This window comes from Erpetoichthys calabaricus, chromosome 9, assembly GCF_900747795.2.
Source record: "Erpetoichthys calabaricus chromosome 9, fErpCal1.3, whole genome shotgun sequence".
NCBI lineage: Eukaryota > Metazoa > Chordata > Cladistia > Polypteriformes > Polypteridae > Erpetoichthys > Erpetoichthys calabaricus.
Window position 1 is genome coordinate 138,818,300 of NC_041402.2, and position 17,360 is coordinate 138,835,659.

Below are 17,360 nucleotides of genomic sequence, written 5' to 3' on the forward strand. Positions count from 1 at the left end.
GGGAAACAAACATCCCTTATAGCCAGTCCTTCCCTTTCATCCTGGCCAGAGAAAGGTACTACAAACATGTCCAGTCGAGATGCCCATCCATCCCTGTGTGACACTTACAATGGTCTATTGTCAATTTGTATGTAATCATGAAGGAAGCTTAAATTCCCTTCCTGAGGTCACTATGGACTCAGAGTCCAGTGGCATTTCATTCATTATGGGTACCAAAGTGCTACGCCCGTGTGCTTACCAGCAAAAAATAACGAATCATAAATTTACTTAAAAAGTGGAATACTTAGGTTTTATAAGAGCAATACATTTTAATTGCATATTTTATGGGTTAATAATGTGTTTGTCAGAAATAAATGTTTTTGTTTTTAAAAATCCAAATTTATACATTATAGGGCCGAGTCAGAGGTTGTACTAGGTTATCTTTCCTGCAGCAATGCCAACTGGTGTCCCTGTGCTGAAAGCTTCCTCGTCACCAGATTTGACTTGATAGATAGATAGATAGATGATAGATAGATAGATAGATAGATAGATAGATAGATAGATAGATAGATAGATAGATAGAATAGATAAGATAGTAATGCACTTTTTATTAGCCCAATCAGAGGCCACCAGAAAAGTATGAGGTTAGGGCAGTGAAGAGAACCACTCGTTATTCAATCAAGTAGGTACACAAAATGGGCATGTGGCATAAAAATCTCAAACATCAATTTGAGAAGTGGACATTTGCCAAAAAGTAAGCAATGGATATTCTCATAGGACAAGAGATATCAGATATTTTAATATGTATTCTATTACCCTGTAATGTGACTAATTTTTCCTGTTTTACTTTCTGTTACGTAGGTGATGTGATTTCAGGCACACACCCAGAGCCACTCAATGTTTGGGTGTTCAGAGATACCATAGAGGTTTCCATAGTATTTGAAGTTCATGTGCCAAAAGTATAGACAAAGTAAAACAGTGAGCCGAGTGGCAGACAATATTTAGAAAATGAATATGTTCCCATGCCAGTAGTGGGTATTGCACTTTTTTATGTATTGGCAGATTTCTGCCTTGACACTTTGCAGTGTTTAGATGGCATTTTTTATTTTGTATTGTAAACTATAATATTTTAAATTATCTCGTAGGTAAACACGTAAATCAGAGTCAGTTTAATGTCTCCCAGCTAAAAATTTCAAGACCTACTGCAGACCAACACAACTTATCAGTTAACCCCTGAACATTGATTTACATGCTATACTGAAGCCATAGTTTCGTTATTTCCTCTTACAATATTGGTGTATTGGTTCTCTACTAAAAATGGCTTGCGGATTGTGGGTTAGATAAGTACGTAGATGTATTGAGTGATTGCTTTGTAATCACCTCATCCATTCATTTTGGCTAACTTGTTTTTTCAGTTACCAGGTTGCCCATTCTATCTCAGCGACATCAGGTGTGACTCAACGTCCATTGAAGGTACACCTGGTTGACAAACCCTCATTCACTCATCAGGCGAGTCTAATCAACATCCAACATGGTTTCCACTCTCTGGCACCATGAACAGCAAAGCATTAACAAATGCTGCACCTCACCCTTGAAATCTTAAGACTCTTTTCCGATTAAGGGGCCCATCAATGAACCTGACCTTGCATGGATGTTGCACAAATAGCATACAGTATGTACATGAAATTCATAACACAGAGAAACAGATCAACTGAACCAAGATCCTTGGAGCTGTATAACAAACAACTATTCCTTCAATGTAAGGCTATGCTATTAAAATGTCAGCCATCCATTCATCTAGTGGACCCCAATTCAAGACTATGCTGTGCTCAAAGCCTATACAACAAAGCACATCAGATACAAGTCAGAAAAGCAATACCGCTAGACAATGTAGCAGTCCTTTGCAGGGCATGAACACCCAATGTTCACACTCACATTTTTGGATAGAAAGATAGATAGATAGATAGATAGATAGATAGATAGATAGGATAGATAGATAGATAGATAGATACGATAGATAGATAGATAGATAGATAGATAGATAGATAGATAGATAGATAGATAGATAGATATTCATCCAACAAGGGGAAATTTGGCCTTTTTACAAAGGCTGTTTCAATAAATAAATACGTAAACAAATAGATAAATATAAATATACATACACTACTATAGACTGAACACACACCAGAATGGCTAACAAGGGAGAAAATTAAAAAGAAAAAAAAAACAGAGGCATTATGCAGATTTATTGTTGTTGGTGTAAAGGTGCCGCCCAGCAGCATTTCTTTCTTCTACTGAATAATTTTTTTGGCCTGAATCTTCAGTGTTAGTGTGTCAGAGAGGGGATGTGCAGAATTGTTCATCAACAACACTCAGTTTTGTTTTAGTCTTTTACTTTGCTACAAACCTCCAAGGAGGTCCAGAGTGTGTTCCATAACTGAGCCTGCCCTTTTAATTAGCTTATTCATTTAATTGCCTCTCTTGAAAGTGACCCCCATTACCAGCCCAGCACAACGACGAGCATAGAAAATTGCACTGGCCATCACAGAATTGTAGAAGAAGTAAAGGGATGTCACTACTCACATTAAAGGAATGCATCTTTCCTAATAAAAAAGAGCCTGCTTCAACCCATTCTTATGTAGTTCCTCTGTGTTTCCGAGGCAAGTCCAACCTGTCATTGATGTTGACCCCCAAGTACCTATAGGAGTGCACCAGTCCTACACTAACTTCCCTGAATAGTGACTGGACGTAAAGACACTTTGGTCTTGCGAAAGTCAATAATCAGTCTCTTGGTTTTCTGATGCTAAGTTGCAAACCACTTACTTCTGCATCAAGAAATAAAGTTCTTCAGCTGACGATGGATGTGAGAAAAAATCAGGAGTATTCATAGAAAAACCCTTTCAGGACACATAGCAAACATGCACACCTCCACACTGACAGTTATTTAAAACTCAGAGTACAGGGACTCTACATTATCAGCACTAACACCTGCTTCACTGTTCGGTCCCAAAACTTAAAACAGAAGTGTCAGACTAGAAACAGTTATGATAGTCAAACAAAATGAAAATAAACTCAAATTATTATAAAAGCTGTCAATGCTGTCTGTATGGGTGTACAGTATGCTTTGCCTTAAGTGTTTGGCATAGCACTGAATCAGTAATCCTATGAGAGGGACTCTTATTTTGAAATTCAACAAATGAGCTTTATGAGCAAGTCATGCAGGATTGAATCAGAGAGGATCCCCTTCTGCTTCCACAAACAGGAATTCTTTAAAATCACTGTGTTTTTTTTATTATTATTACTTTCCTGCCTAAACGATAATGATGTCATTTTTTTCCTCGATATTGCAAAATATTCCAGGTAGGAAGAATGTTTGGTTTATTATGAATTGTTATTTATTTATAGGGCTCTTATTACAGAGGCTTAACTGCATTTCAGATTTACTTTCTGTAAATCAGTGGATCATGCTGTTACTAAACAGTATCAGCCACATTATTTGTTTCTCGCGAGGAACGTGCTTCCATTGCAGCCTAATCTTTTGGATTTATGGAGAATGCCTGCAGAAGGAAAATTCCTAGAATGATCCTGAAAGATGTGTCCCTAATAGTCAAGTCCCTGCTTGCTAAATAGCCCCATGAATCTTACATTTAATATTGCTTTACTTAGTTAATTCTAATTTGGTCAGTGTCCTAGAAATAATATTTTGAAGTTGGGGTATGCCACAATAGCAGGTGATGCAACAAGATGTACAGTATTTGCAGCTCTCTTAAGTTTGCATATTTCCTCTTGGGACTCAGGTTTGTTCCCACAGTGCAGACATACTGTTTGGTTCACTGGCAATGATAATTTAGCTGGCATGAGGGAATGTGTCTTGTAATGACTTGCCCTTAATCAGTTAATGTAGGCATAAATTGTGGTTTCAGAAAATACTGACCAACAATATGGGATGGAATGAAGTGCAATAAAAAAAATCAAAACCCTAAGAAAGTGAAATGTATTACATATGTGCACATCATTCTATCCCAGCTGTTGTCCCATTATATAAAAATGTGTAATCTAAGTTCTTTGCAAAGTGTCTCGCCATGAGTTGTTGTGGGAAATTTAGGCAATCGAGATTGCTACGCTAAGACATATGCCTCAAATCTCTCACGTTGGACAAAGCCATACTCCCCTCAACCTAACCCCTCAGCTGTTCGGTGGTGATTCTCCTAAGGGGGTACCCTACTTGATATGATGGTAATCAAGGTCTGTGTCTCAAAAACACTAAGAAGGACAAGATTGGGTCACAAGAAAAAAACAGTTTAATAAGCCCTGCCCTAGAAGATTATTTCTGATGTATTAAATAGTTTTCTAAAGGTATCTCAGGGCTAAATACTCTGCATGTCATTTTGATTTTGAATTTAGGTGGTATTTCTGCCTATCATTTATTTTTACTTTGATATCCTGGTTTTCCTGACACTTGCTTTGTCTTTTGACCATGTAATTAGATTTCCTAGTCCTTTTTATTAAATTTCAAGAACAACATGGGGGCATGGCTGGAAAACTTGATAAGGGCAAATTTCATACAAATATTAGAAGTATTTTTTTCACACAAAGAACAACTGTAAGGAAAAGATGATGTTATTATAGAATGGATTATTAGTTTTGCCTTTGCAAAACAGTTTTATAACTCCCACTTTATTGGCATTACCTTTCTCTGTAGGAGACTGTCTCCAGCAATTTGGCTTAAATCAAGGTAACTGAAGCACACTAATTTTAGAAACAAACTAACACCATTTATTAATAAACACAAGCATTATAGAATCACAATAACTGCATGTATATTGACATAAAAGAACCCAGACATTAGACACACCAGACAAACATATAACACAGAAGAGGGCAGCTCTTTCCTGGCAAGTTCTGATTTATCTTGGTGCAGATGAACACTTTTACAATATCAAGGCTTTAAGGAAAGTGTCCCATGTGTGGAGTTGTTTGTTGCACTTTGGGTTCAAGTTCAAAACTGCTTTCATTGGAATGCATTCTTGGTGTTATATGGTCCTTTGTCCATGCTGTGAAGTGATGCTATCTTCCTTAGCTTACTCTTAGGCTTTTTACAATGTCCTCTGTACCTACAAAGGGAAAAGCATTATTCTTTCTGCCACAACAGTGTATATGCTAAAGTAGTTACTGTTTGAAGTAATGCTGCTTCTCAATCTTCTTCAGCTAGGTTCAGTCGCTGGCACAGAGCTTTGCTTGGCAGAGTGTATCTTAAAGTTAGTTCAGGGCATCCAGCTCTAAGATTCTATGGAGTTTACCTTCCAGGGCCAAGACAGTTTCTGAGCTTTTTGCTCCGCAAACAGTGGGTGGTTTCCCATCCCAAAAAGAGCAGCTTGTCAGCTGTCATTTCCCAAAAAGAAAGAGTGATTTATCAGCTTTCAGGTCTTCAAAGATCATGCATTGTCTTTTTTAGGTTCTCCAAAGAGAATTGAGGACACACCTAGTTTTGAAGGAATGTGTAACCTCTTGTGACTGAAACAATGTCACTTCCAGTTACAGAAGCAATGCCTGTAGGAGAGTTGTTTTGTATATCACATCCAGGTAGAGTTCAGTTCACAGTAACAAGTCTAAAGTGCAAGATGTACACCTTTGTTATCAGTTGTGAAATACAGGGCTGAGCAAACTGTTGGTACTAGGAATGCAGGTGGGGAGCGCAGCTGGATTCTGCTGTCTTAGTAGGCCTTATGTGCCACTACAAGCCGAGCAAAATGGTAATGCCCACTTTGTCCACAACAGACACATAGAATAAATTACCAAATGTTGCGATGGAGAGTGGGACTTTTTTTTCTATCTAGTCAGACCTCAGATAGACTGGATTGGTGCTAGAGGCAAAAGAATGGGATCGTACTGAGTAGGCTGAAAGATCTTAATGAAGCAGAAGCATATTCAGTTTGACAGAAATCATCTACAAAGGACTGTTAGCATGAACTTACAAAACATAATGGCAATTTTGTTGCTAAAACATTGAATGTGTACTATTCACCTCTCTGCAGAATACGTTATATTGACATCTTTGGTGCTGTCCCTGGACACAGATGTAATGAACTTGGTGCCTAAAATTAAAGAAATAAGTAATAGACTGAGAAATGTAAAAAACATGGATACACAGAGGAGAATTCTTAATAGGCAAAAATATCAAAACTGTGGACAAAATTGAACATGTTATTAAAGAAAGAAACTTCCTCTAACAAGACAATTCTGTAATCAGGCTGAAGAAAAGCTGTTCATTGTATTTTTTAATTACTCCTCGGCAAAAATACTTTGGAGGAGCATTCTTCAAAGCAGTCTTTTACAGCACGGTTCAGAATTACCAGAAAAACAAAGAATAGAAGTTAATTTTATAAACTGTTGAATTTACATACAGTGTCAATCAATGCATACATTTTACTCTGGTTGGTTCATTGGTTTTACATCCAAATGATTTATATAAAATAAAAGTTTATTATATTATATTCTGGTTCTTCTTATACCTTTTGAGATGAGCCACCACCCTTGAAATTTCTGTGCATATAACAACTGTCCATTCTACTTTATAGGACATCTGCTGATTTATATGTTATCTCTTAGTCATCCTTCAGTACATTTTGTATATTACATCAACCTTTCTTCTGGTACATTCTTTATTTACTTGACCATCTCAGTATTTTTCCTAAACCAATTCTTATATTTCAGTGTACATTTTGTTGTTCACTTGATTTTTATCTCGTTTCTCACATTTATTAACCCTTTATGCTACTTCTTAAAGATGAATGCTATGTTACCCTAAAATTATTCTTCCACACAACTAGTTGGCTTCTGTTTGAAAACTGAGTATTAAAAGTCTTAACCAAAAAACAAAAAGAGTCCAGGCTTCCTAAAAAAACTTTTATTCATTAAACCACCAACTAACTATAAGAATTTGTTGAGAAAATAACCATATACCCGGAATTCGGGTATACCTCACTGCCACCTTAAATAGCACCCACATAATAACACTGCTGCTATACAAAAAGATGGCTGCAGTTGCAAAATCGTCTAAGAATTTGCAATTCTTGTAATACAATCTAAAACAAAATAGCAATATGATGATGTCAGAGTGTAGAAAGTGTGGCATTGCCTACTTTGCTTTAGCACACAATTCTTTTGCATAAACAGTAGCTACAAGTTCCATCTTCAGCTATTAAAGTGTAAGTTCTCCTCACAGGGCATCTCTTTGGAGTGAGGTCTCTGGGTCTCATCTAATAAAACTGATCAGTCACAGGCAAATGACATCCAGTGATGTCTTAGTCTTATACAGTCTACTACTTAGTCAGTAAACACAGCGAAGTGCACAAGCAAGAGAGACCATATGCAAAGCAAGAAACAAACTAGTTTGGTTTTGTCTTGCTGAAGAAGTGAATTGACTGATCACCAGCTGCCCACAGAAGTCATTTTTATGTTAACAAAATTGGGCTGCTGTATGTAAAACCACAAAAAGAATGTAAACTGCAGTACAGCCCCTAGGCAAAAGGTATATTAAGCCAAAGAGAGGTAACAGAATCTGGGAAATAAAGATTAATCATGATGAATGCCTTTCCATTTGTGCCTAAGAAATTCCCCATGAGACTTGAAGAAACTGGGACTAAGCATCCTCTCCACCTGGAGGCAAGGGAAACCAAACCAGGAGTACACCTACTTGGATTCTGAGAACTATTGCTAGTAGCTAAGACAAAGCCAGCAAATGTATTCATATATACTTCTGTTTAGTATTTTGTTTATATAGCCGGTAGCACTTTAATTTAGGTACTGCAAAAACACATCTATTACTCATTTACTCTTATGTAACAAAGGCTTCTTTTGGCATTAATAGCACTTATAAAAGCATCAGTAAAGCAGTTATTAATCTGTGAAATGTGGCCTACTAAAATAATTTTACTTTGGAATGGTCAGAAGCGGCTTATGTGAGACACCTTAATATTGCTTCATTATAAGACATGGGAATCTTTCATATTCGTAAGTAATTTTACCAGTATACTGTATCTTAAATTTTTAATACTCGTATGTCACACTGCATATACACGAATAACCACTGTACTGATGCCTTCTAAGTACAATTAAGATCAAAAGTTGTCTTTATTTAAGGTCTTGCTACATGTGAATTAATGAGTAATATATTCATTTTTGTACTTCCTAAACTAAAGTGTTATCATATATACTGTTTGGTGTTGCCTTAACTGAAAGCAGTAACCTGTGTTAAAGACACTTCCATAACTGTTAGGATTCTCCTTCTTAATTCACTAAGAAAATTAAACGATGCATCAATTATACCCTTCCCCCTGAACTCATCACCTAATCGGCCTAGATTCTGACCCTATATTCCACTTTTCCTCCCTCTTGGAATCTCCCTCCACATGTTTTGGGACTGTACCCCTGTGGCTTCTTTTTGATCCTATAATGTGTTGCTGACTTCCCCTCTTTAATTCTTTCCCGTCACATCCCACTTTCTGCTGAAATGTTGCTACTATTGGATTTTCTCATTATTGTTCTCTTTTCTCCTGCTGAGGCTTATAATGTTAGATTGTTGGTGCACTGGAAACATCCTAAACTGTCTTCTCCACTCACTTTGAAACCTTCTTTCTATAATCTTTTACATTTAGAACATTCAGGTGCAAGGATCAACCATTTACCAAGCTCCCCTATTCAGACTTGGACTAATGCAATCGAGTTAGTTAAGGACTGGGCAGTGTATGGTCTGTGAAACTTGTTTCTTACCCTTTCATTCTCTTCCTCCCATCTCATTTCTCTCTTTACTGGTAGGTACCACTCCTGGTGGTCTACATTTCCAGTTCCTTTTGTGACCCTTGGACTGAGAAGCTTTCTGTTTGTCACTTTCCTGGGTAGGTGTGTAGTGGATGGGTTTGCCGGTTGTGTTTAGTTGTATTATTGTTTCTGCTTATTATAGTGTAACTTTCTAATGGTTTATTTCTTAGCTACATCCTTTTAATAGGTTTGAATGTATATTACATTTTCTTGTCTATTTTTACCAATAAAATTTGATAATAAAAAAAAGGATAACATCTAACTAGCTGAAAAGACCCGAACCATTACAAAAACATTTAAAAGCTGGCATGGAACAATTTATGTTCAGGGGACAATTCTAGAGATAAGAATAAAGGAAATAAAATTCATGAATTTTGTGGTTTTTCTATAGGAGAGGAAATATCAAACCAAGCTATGGATAAATACATACATACTTTAATGCATTTCATGTTAAAAAATGATATCAAGTGCTCCAAGAAGATGGCTCTTGGAAATCTAAATCGACTTAGAAGCCAGTCATCATCATCTATAAATATGCGCTCTCTTCTATTGAATTGAATTGAAGTACTTTATTGTTATTGTATGGTACAATGAGGTTCAATATGCAAATAAACTTATTTTCCTATAAAATAACAACAATAATAATAATAATAATACGATAAAACAATGAAAAATACACAGTATGAAAGCATGAGTACAATATACATGTACATACTGTATACAGGTATAGTGCAGATAGTGCAAATGGTTTGATAATGTGGCTCAGGTTGTGCAATACTACAATTGTAGTGCAAGTTTACAATGAGGTAATTGTATTTATAAGTACAAACAGTTCTACCTGGAGCACTTCATGGACTGATTGAGTGTATTTATAGCTCTTGGGATGAAACAGTTTCTGAATCGTGAGTTTCATGCAGGAAAGGCTCTGAACTGTTTGCCAAATAGGAAAAGTTCAAATAGACTGTGTGCAAGTCTGAAAGTAACAACGCTAAAGCAGCTGTGGTATCTGGAATAATCTGGCCATTCCATGGATCATTATTTTGTTACAGGATGATTACAATCAGATGCCTTAAATTTATAAATGATATGCAGTTATTTTCAGTGTATTTGTTAAAGCCACGTCAGGGATGTGAATCTAAAAAATAAAGGGAAACCACACAGGAACAGCAGCACTGTTTTCAAAACCAAGCCCAAAAAATCTTGTGTATGCAGTGGATTGATCTGGCATGAGAATGTGTGTGGCTTTACACCAAGTTTAGTTTTTATACATTGCGATGTGAATGTGGAAATGGGTGTACACAATATTTTTGTGAGTACACACCATTTACACATGAGGCCCCAGGTGAGTGTTCTTTTTAGTAAAGTGTGACAACATTAAGATGTTAAATTGTTTTAAAAAGCAACAACAACCAGTACAGTGATGTGTTGAAATTTACAACATCATAAATTATGTGTGGAGTAGAACTGTGAACAGCAGAGCCAACCACTGCGCCACCATGTACCCAAATATTGAATTCTTTTGTTATTGTGCTTTTTGATATTATGCAAATTGCCCATTCACTCCAAATGTAATTTTGACAAAGAAGTATGTCAGGTTTCCAATCTACACAAAATTTTTGAATTTTCTGGTAAAAGTTGTACTTTTATAAGACTGAAATATTTCACTAATTGTTAAACTAAAAATAAACAAATCTTAAGTTTACATTGAACTTCTGATCGCAGCACTGGGCATACTAGCCTAAATTCCTCTCATTTAAAGTAATTCATAAATCATCTAAATTTGTTATCTGGTTGTGGCCTTTATTGTAACTTTATTTTTGGTCCATTTGTGGTTGTATCTGCCCTTTCCAAGTTCAAAAATTGAGCAGTTACTGAGTTGGCAAGGTAGGATCCAGCATGAGTCAAACACATAAAAAAAGAAATTTCTCAATCCAATAAAGTTTGTTTTAAAAAGTTTAGTGAAAATTTAAAAAGGAACAAATCACAAGAATTCAGAAAAAAGTTATTATACATGCAAAATAAAAGGCAAAAAAAGGTTTCTTCTCTGTTTCATTACAATCTTAGCTTTCTCGTGTTAAACTTCAATTAATTTCTATACTTATAGGTTGTCTTGATGGCAAACTTACATAGGCTTCACTTAGTACATTCAGTACGTTCTGTACGTATGGTTTGAAACTGTTTGCCTTCCATGCCTTACCAACTGCAAGGCACACCTAAACTAGTCTGTAGCTAGAATGACAAGAAATAAAGAGGAAATTCCATTTATAAGTTAGTTTGTGCTAGAACCTCCAATTGACTATATTCTAATAAATAGGCATACATTCTAACAAACCTAAGAAAATACTTCTATCAATTTATCATAACCTAACTAACAAATGGCTTAATAGTGGCTATCTACATTCACAGTAATCTACTGCTTCGCAAAAAACAAGATTGCTTTTAGGTGTGTTCGCATATAATGCGAGAACCACCTATTGTGATTGTCTGTCTGGATGGCTGACTGTCTGCATAAAACAATTTGTTGAAATTTTGGCACACTTATTCTTTAAGGAAATTTGTTGAAGTAGTTATGTTTCCATTGAGCTTTCTCAAATAGATAGATAGCACTTTATAAAGTGTTGAAATTGTAAAATCTGCCTTTGAAAAGCACTGTCGATTTTGCAAACTCATTGATCTTAAAACATTGAAACATTTTGTGTGACTTCAATTATGAATTAGTTTACCATTTCAATTTTACTTTAGAGAGGTTATAGCATCTTGTATATTTTCCTCTTTACCCATCTAACAACTGCTCAGATCCCCAATACAAGTCAGTCAAAACTCTGGAGAAGACACTCAAGCCCCTCATACAGAAACACACACAAAAAAGTTACCTATCTAGAAATGAATGCTCTATAATCATATACTAAACTAACATAATCTCAGTATTTTCTGCACATTACAGTATGAAATTTTCTTAGTGCTGCATTTGTTGTGGAGAAATCTTCAAAAAAAACGAGCAGAGTCTTCAGAAAGGCAGTCAGAATTTAGACTTTATTGCTCAGCACAGGAAACAATTACAGAGCACATAAAGCCTATCTCAGTTCATATTTCAGTTCTACTCACAAAACATCCCCGTTTCGTACATGTTATCTTCACAATAATGACCTCGTGCTGTATCTGTTTTCATAACAATTATCTCGCCTTGTAAACTTCTGTTCCCTAATAATAATCAATCTTTTCATTACAATCATTAGGACTCGAAGGTCGTACTTACCGCCTGGCCTGGATATGACCATCATCTGATCATGTTTTACATTCCTCGCATTACCAATCTTGAGCTAATAAATATTGGAGGCCTTCTAATTGATCAGCTTTATCATTAAGTTGGAACCAGGATGACCCACATATGAAAAACTGAACAGTTCAATTGATAATTACCTGCTGCAACAGCATCCAGTAAGACTAAAATCATAGGCAGCTGTGCTGGTAAGCGCAGCATACAGCTTTACTGATAAGAGCTAAACTGCTGGAGCTGAATGCAAATGGCTGTTTTGATAATCAACTCTTAAACTCCTGTATAGCTCAATCTTAGCTAACACCATGCAGCTTGCTTTTAACTTGATCATCTAGAATATTCATAAGCCTTAATATATAAAAGTAAATGCCATTTTAAAAATGTTTATATGTTTGAGCTGTTTATCCACTTGCATGCAAGTTTGCTTAGTTTTCTTTAAGTTTATGGGCCTTGAGTGTTTACCAAAACATGTTTGGTCTTTAGTCAGCCAGAAGGCCCAGCAAAGTCACCATGTCTCAAAAGAAAAGTTTGTTTACTCAGTTCCCTAAAAACATAGCGTTCTTGGTTCACAGAAAACAAGACAAGTGAAAAGCAAGCAGGCCACATTAAAAACAAAAGCAGAGGCCAGTAAAATAGTAGTGCCTCTCTAAGCCACTTAAAAAGATGTCAAGCAACTCCTTTTAATATTCAATACTTCTAAAACCAATAGCAAGGCATATTGATCCATTATTTAAACCTCAACACATTCTCTGCACATTATTATTGTAAAGAACCAATGTTATGAGCCTGCAGCTAAAAGCTGTTTGAACTAATTAATCATGCATTAAGGTGCAGCTACCCTAACTGATATGGGGTTAGAACACAAACGGCAGTTTAGAGTATATATGGGCCAAAGATAGAGGAATTTATTTTAGTTTTTCTTCTTTAATGGAAAAATATTGATATTGATTCAATGCTAGTACTAGCTGTGTTATGAGTTGAAACTTAAGAAATCAATACAGACCTCAGTGTATTCAGTGTTAACATTTGCAGTGCACCAGCCGTTGGAATATAGTGTGTTCTGCATGTAGTAATGAAATGCATTGCATGTTTCATTTCAACAGATGGTGCATCACAAACATTACCATTGCTTTTACAAATCACATACCAAAAGGTATATAACAGAGACATAGCAAATGGCCATTGTGATGGATGGCCAGCTTCATATTCCGGCCCTCACCCCCAGGCCACCAGGAGGAGCTCTCCCAACAGCATGGACGGGCCCTGAATTCCAGCAGGGCCTCATGGACTATGTAGTTTTTTATGCACAGCCCTGCTGGATACCTTGGGGACCACCGGGAGTCGCTGTAGGGAGGCTCATCGACTCGTATGTGCCCTATAACCTGGAAGTACGTCCTAGTCACGTGAACAGGAGAGATGACGTACCTCCAGGTTGAAGAAAAGGACTTCTACCCTGACCCGGAAGTAATAAGGACTTGTGGACTATTGGGCAGGAACACCTCCAGGTCAGGGAGTATAAAAGCACTCTGGGAAAGCCCAGACACTGAGCTGAGCTGGGAGGTAGGGTGGTGAAGTGTCTGGGAGAGGAGGAGTGATTATTATTGTGCTTTATTATTGGTTTATATGAGTAGTGTGGAGTGGAGGGTGCTTTGTGCATGTGATTGCAAAATAAAAGAGTCTTGGACTTTTACCTGGTGTTTGGAGTGGTACCTGAGGGTTCAAGAGGTGGATCAGAACCTCAACTGCTACACCATACATACAGATAGACACTTACAGAGACACCTGTTCTTTTATTAAGAACAAGCTAATTGCTAATTGGATAAGCTAATTGCTGTCCAGTAGTTACTCCCTGATGAATGTATTCAGCATTAATGTTTACAGTGTACCATCTATTAAATTGCATTTTGTAATGCATGTAGTAATAAAATGCACTGCAATTTTCATTCCAACAGATGGAACATCACCAATATTAGCACTGCTTTAAGACTCCTGCATCAAATGGCAATTACCAGACAAATAGCAACTGAACAAACATGCATACACATAGCCATTCATTCTTTTCTTAAGATGGATAAGCTGATTTCTGTTCCTCTCTGTTGGACGTATTCAACATTTGCCTTGCACCATCTATTGAAATGAATTTTGTAATGCATGGATAGATGGATGGATGTAGTAATAAAAGGCATTGCATTTTTCTTTTCAACAGATGGATCACAAACATTACTACTCCTTTTACAAATCCAATGCCAAATGACAAATTACAGAGACATAGCAACTGGATGGACATGCAGATACACAGACACTTTTATTAAGGTGGATTATTCATGGTCTTTTTATAGTTTTCTTTTGGCAATTTCACTTTATTGTTGATACAATATGAGTTAGCATTTAGTGGATAACTGGGTGGTATGATATTGTTACTAAGGTTCAGTAAAGAGGGTGTTGTATTTACTTCATTAAATACCTACTGGGTGGTTACTGAGGCTTTTATCTTTTGAGAAATTACAATTAGTCACAAACCTTCCACAACTATTAATAGTATGTTAATCAATGCCATTTTCACATCACTTGAACTGAAATCTTCTGAGCCCCCATAAGCCTACTTGTGCTCTCTTTTTAACTACAGTATGTGATATTGAAAGGTGCTGTCAAAAGGCTGGTGCTTAATGTAGTCTGCTAACAAAAGTAATTGCATTCTGCTATTACTGTTATTTTTGAATATGACTCCTTGTTTGAAAATTGTTTAATAAACGAACATGTAATAACTAACACTTTCATGAAGTAACCAACAAAAACGTAAAATGTTTTTATGTTAGTCTCACAGGTATACTTGAATGTAACTCCAAGTGTACATTTTCTAAAAATACAGCAGGTGTTTTAGTAAAATAAGCCTAAACATCCTTATAAGAACTGAATGGATAAAGATGAAAATTAACATTAGTCCACTATATTACCATAATTGTCTTCCACAAAAAGACTTTCTGAAAATGCCAAAAACAATATTCGTTTGACTCAGGCCAAGACACCACGTGATATGAATCAGGTCACCGCCGACTCTTTGTTCTAGTGGCTATACTGTACATTTGAATTTGAAATCACATAAACAAAAACTAACATGCAGTTTCTGGAACAGTGTGTAGCAATAAATGTGCCACTTTGCTACCCTGTATACATTTGTTGCGTTAAGGCCAAGTTTATACTTCACGCGGGTTTCCACAATGTGCTCCGGTTTCCTTCCAAAGACATGATGGTTTGGGGATTTGGTGATGCTGAAATGACGCTAGTGTATGTGTGTGCTTGTGTTCACCTTGCGATGAGCTGATGATGATTGTTTGTCTTGCGCCCTATGCTTACTGGAATGGACGCATCCCTGAATTGATGTATGTAATCATTAAACATCATTTTCTGAGATATTGTGGCAAATTTTCCTCGGAATTTAATGGATGTTTCAGGCAATTCACAACACAGCGAAGCCAAACCTGTTCTCACCGTGATGATATCTCGCACTGCCACCTGGTGGAATCTTCCAGATTTCTGTAAGGTACGCGAGCAAGTATAAACAGTAGAGCACTCGTCGCGTCTCATGAAGTATACACCTGGCCTATGACAAGTGCCGTAAGGTGATATATAAAAGGAAAACTTGAAGGCAGCGGTATTGTCATATGCAGAGTACAAACTTGCAAGGTTAAAGTCACTTCTACGTAAAGCTGGACATCAGGGATGTTTTCAGTAGCACGAAGTTAATGACAGCGCAAAGCGACTAGATCATACAATGAAGAGCTCTTTATGCGTCCAATGTATTCTCTGTCTGAGAACAATTACCTGCACGCTGTAGGCCTACACAATCTTTCTGTCGCATCTACTGCGGCCTTGAACTTCGCGCGCAGTTTTTGATGCCCACCTCCTACATGACCATGACGTGCATGACGTAGAGCAACGCACTGGACTGTGGTACTCATATTAACTGTACGGGAAAGCGGAAGACAACTTTGAAAATGTTTAAAGCAGTGAAAAGTAGGTACCTTTTTTGGATAAAGTGTGTCATATAACTAACGGCGGCAGCGTATCGTACTGCTTTTATGTAAACTGTTGACCGTTAACCTTGAAACCCAGAAATGACTTTCTTGCGAATATGACGCATATCATTTAAAATACGTAGGCTATACTTTAAAGGTACGCACGGTTGTGCGTGGCTGTTTCAATTGAGAATCTGTTTGCAGATTAAACGTCACCGTGACTTGGCGCGCTCGCTAAAATAAAAAAGACTGCGTATTAAAATTGTGGACGCGTCTGGCGCTCGCACCCTTGTCCCGCGCGTGCACTGGCACCACTGCAGTCATTCAGAGCGCGTTACAGAACTTCAGATACGGTCAGCGATGGGTTGCAGAGCGGAGTGTAGTTGCGAGGCAACCGCAGAAGACCGGGCAAGTGGGCTACAAAGTACTTCATGTTTTTTGTTTCTTTGTTTTTTTCTTTCTTAACGGTTTTCCATGTTATCATAGTGTTTCAAATTAATATACTAAATACAATGTCACATTTAACTAGATATTTTAACATTTGCAGTACATATATATTGATATGGTTACGACGTCAGTGTTATCATGTAAGTAAGGATATAAAGGACTGAACTAATCGAAACAATTTAATATCTAAAAACATAGCAGTTAAGTTAACCGTCGAATCTGAATTGGCTCGTATTATGTGTGAGCAGATTCTGCCAGACAGTTGTTGTTTTGTCGGACGATAGCTCATGAACTCTGTTGATGATGCTGGGATAAACTTGGGCACCCAGCATTCTGGCAGTTCAAGGAAGAAGGCTTAGAAAATATGAATGTATGAACATGTAGTGAAAAGTGTGTCTTAAATTTAAATTCTTTTTCAGTAAACTATTTTGTACCTTATATCACGGGATTTTTTTTATCTCAAACTGCAATATAATATTTCAGAGGCATATAGATAGATAGATAGATAGATAGATAGATAGATAGATAGATAGATAGATAGATATTACTAGTATATTAAGATGTATTAAATGCATTTTTGCATGTCTTCAGTGCATTTCAAAATACTGTACCTTTAAAAAATGACGTCTTGGTCTAGGTAGTTATCTTAGTCTAAATACAGATATCAAAGATATCTAAAATGAACCTTAGAATATTTGAAATTTATTACATAATATCTTATATATTATATAAGATAATTTAATATATTATAAGAGTGGCAGCCTTTTCAGCAGCTCCGTGTATGACTGTATGTGTATAACTTTATTTTTTCTACTTTTCTA

General features: G+C 36.6%; 1 protein-coding gene across 17 annotated transcripts in view; it reads left to right on the forward strand.

The window, feature by feature from the left end:
• The window catches only part of bco2b (beta-carotene oxygenase 2b), a 179,610-nt gene that overhangs the window by 93,705 nt on the left and 68,545 nt on the right, over positions 1-17,360 (forward strand). Inside the window, exon 1 of one of the 17 annotated variants that reach the window (XM_051931818.1) lies at positions 3,220-3,339. The exons of 14 other annotated variants lie outside the window; for them this stretch is intronic. In XM_051931818.1, coding sequence (XP_051787778.1) covers positions 3,300-3,339 — 40 coding nt within the window. In that variant the 5' untranslated portion in view covers positions 3,220-3,299. Of the gene's footprint in view, positions 1-3,219; positions 3,340-16,001; positions 16,091-16,415; positions 16,517-17,360 lie in introns of those variants that run through there. 2 more of the 17 variants (XM_051931820.1, XM_051931808.1) reach the window with 2 other exon arrangements.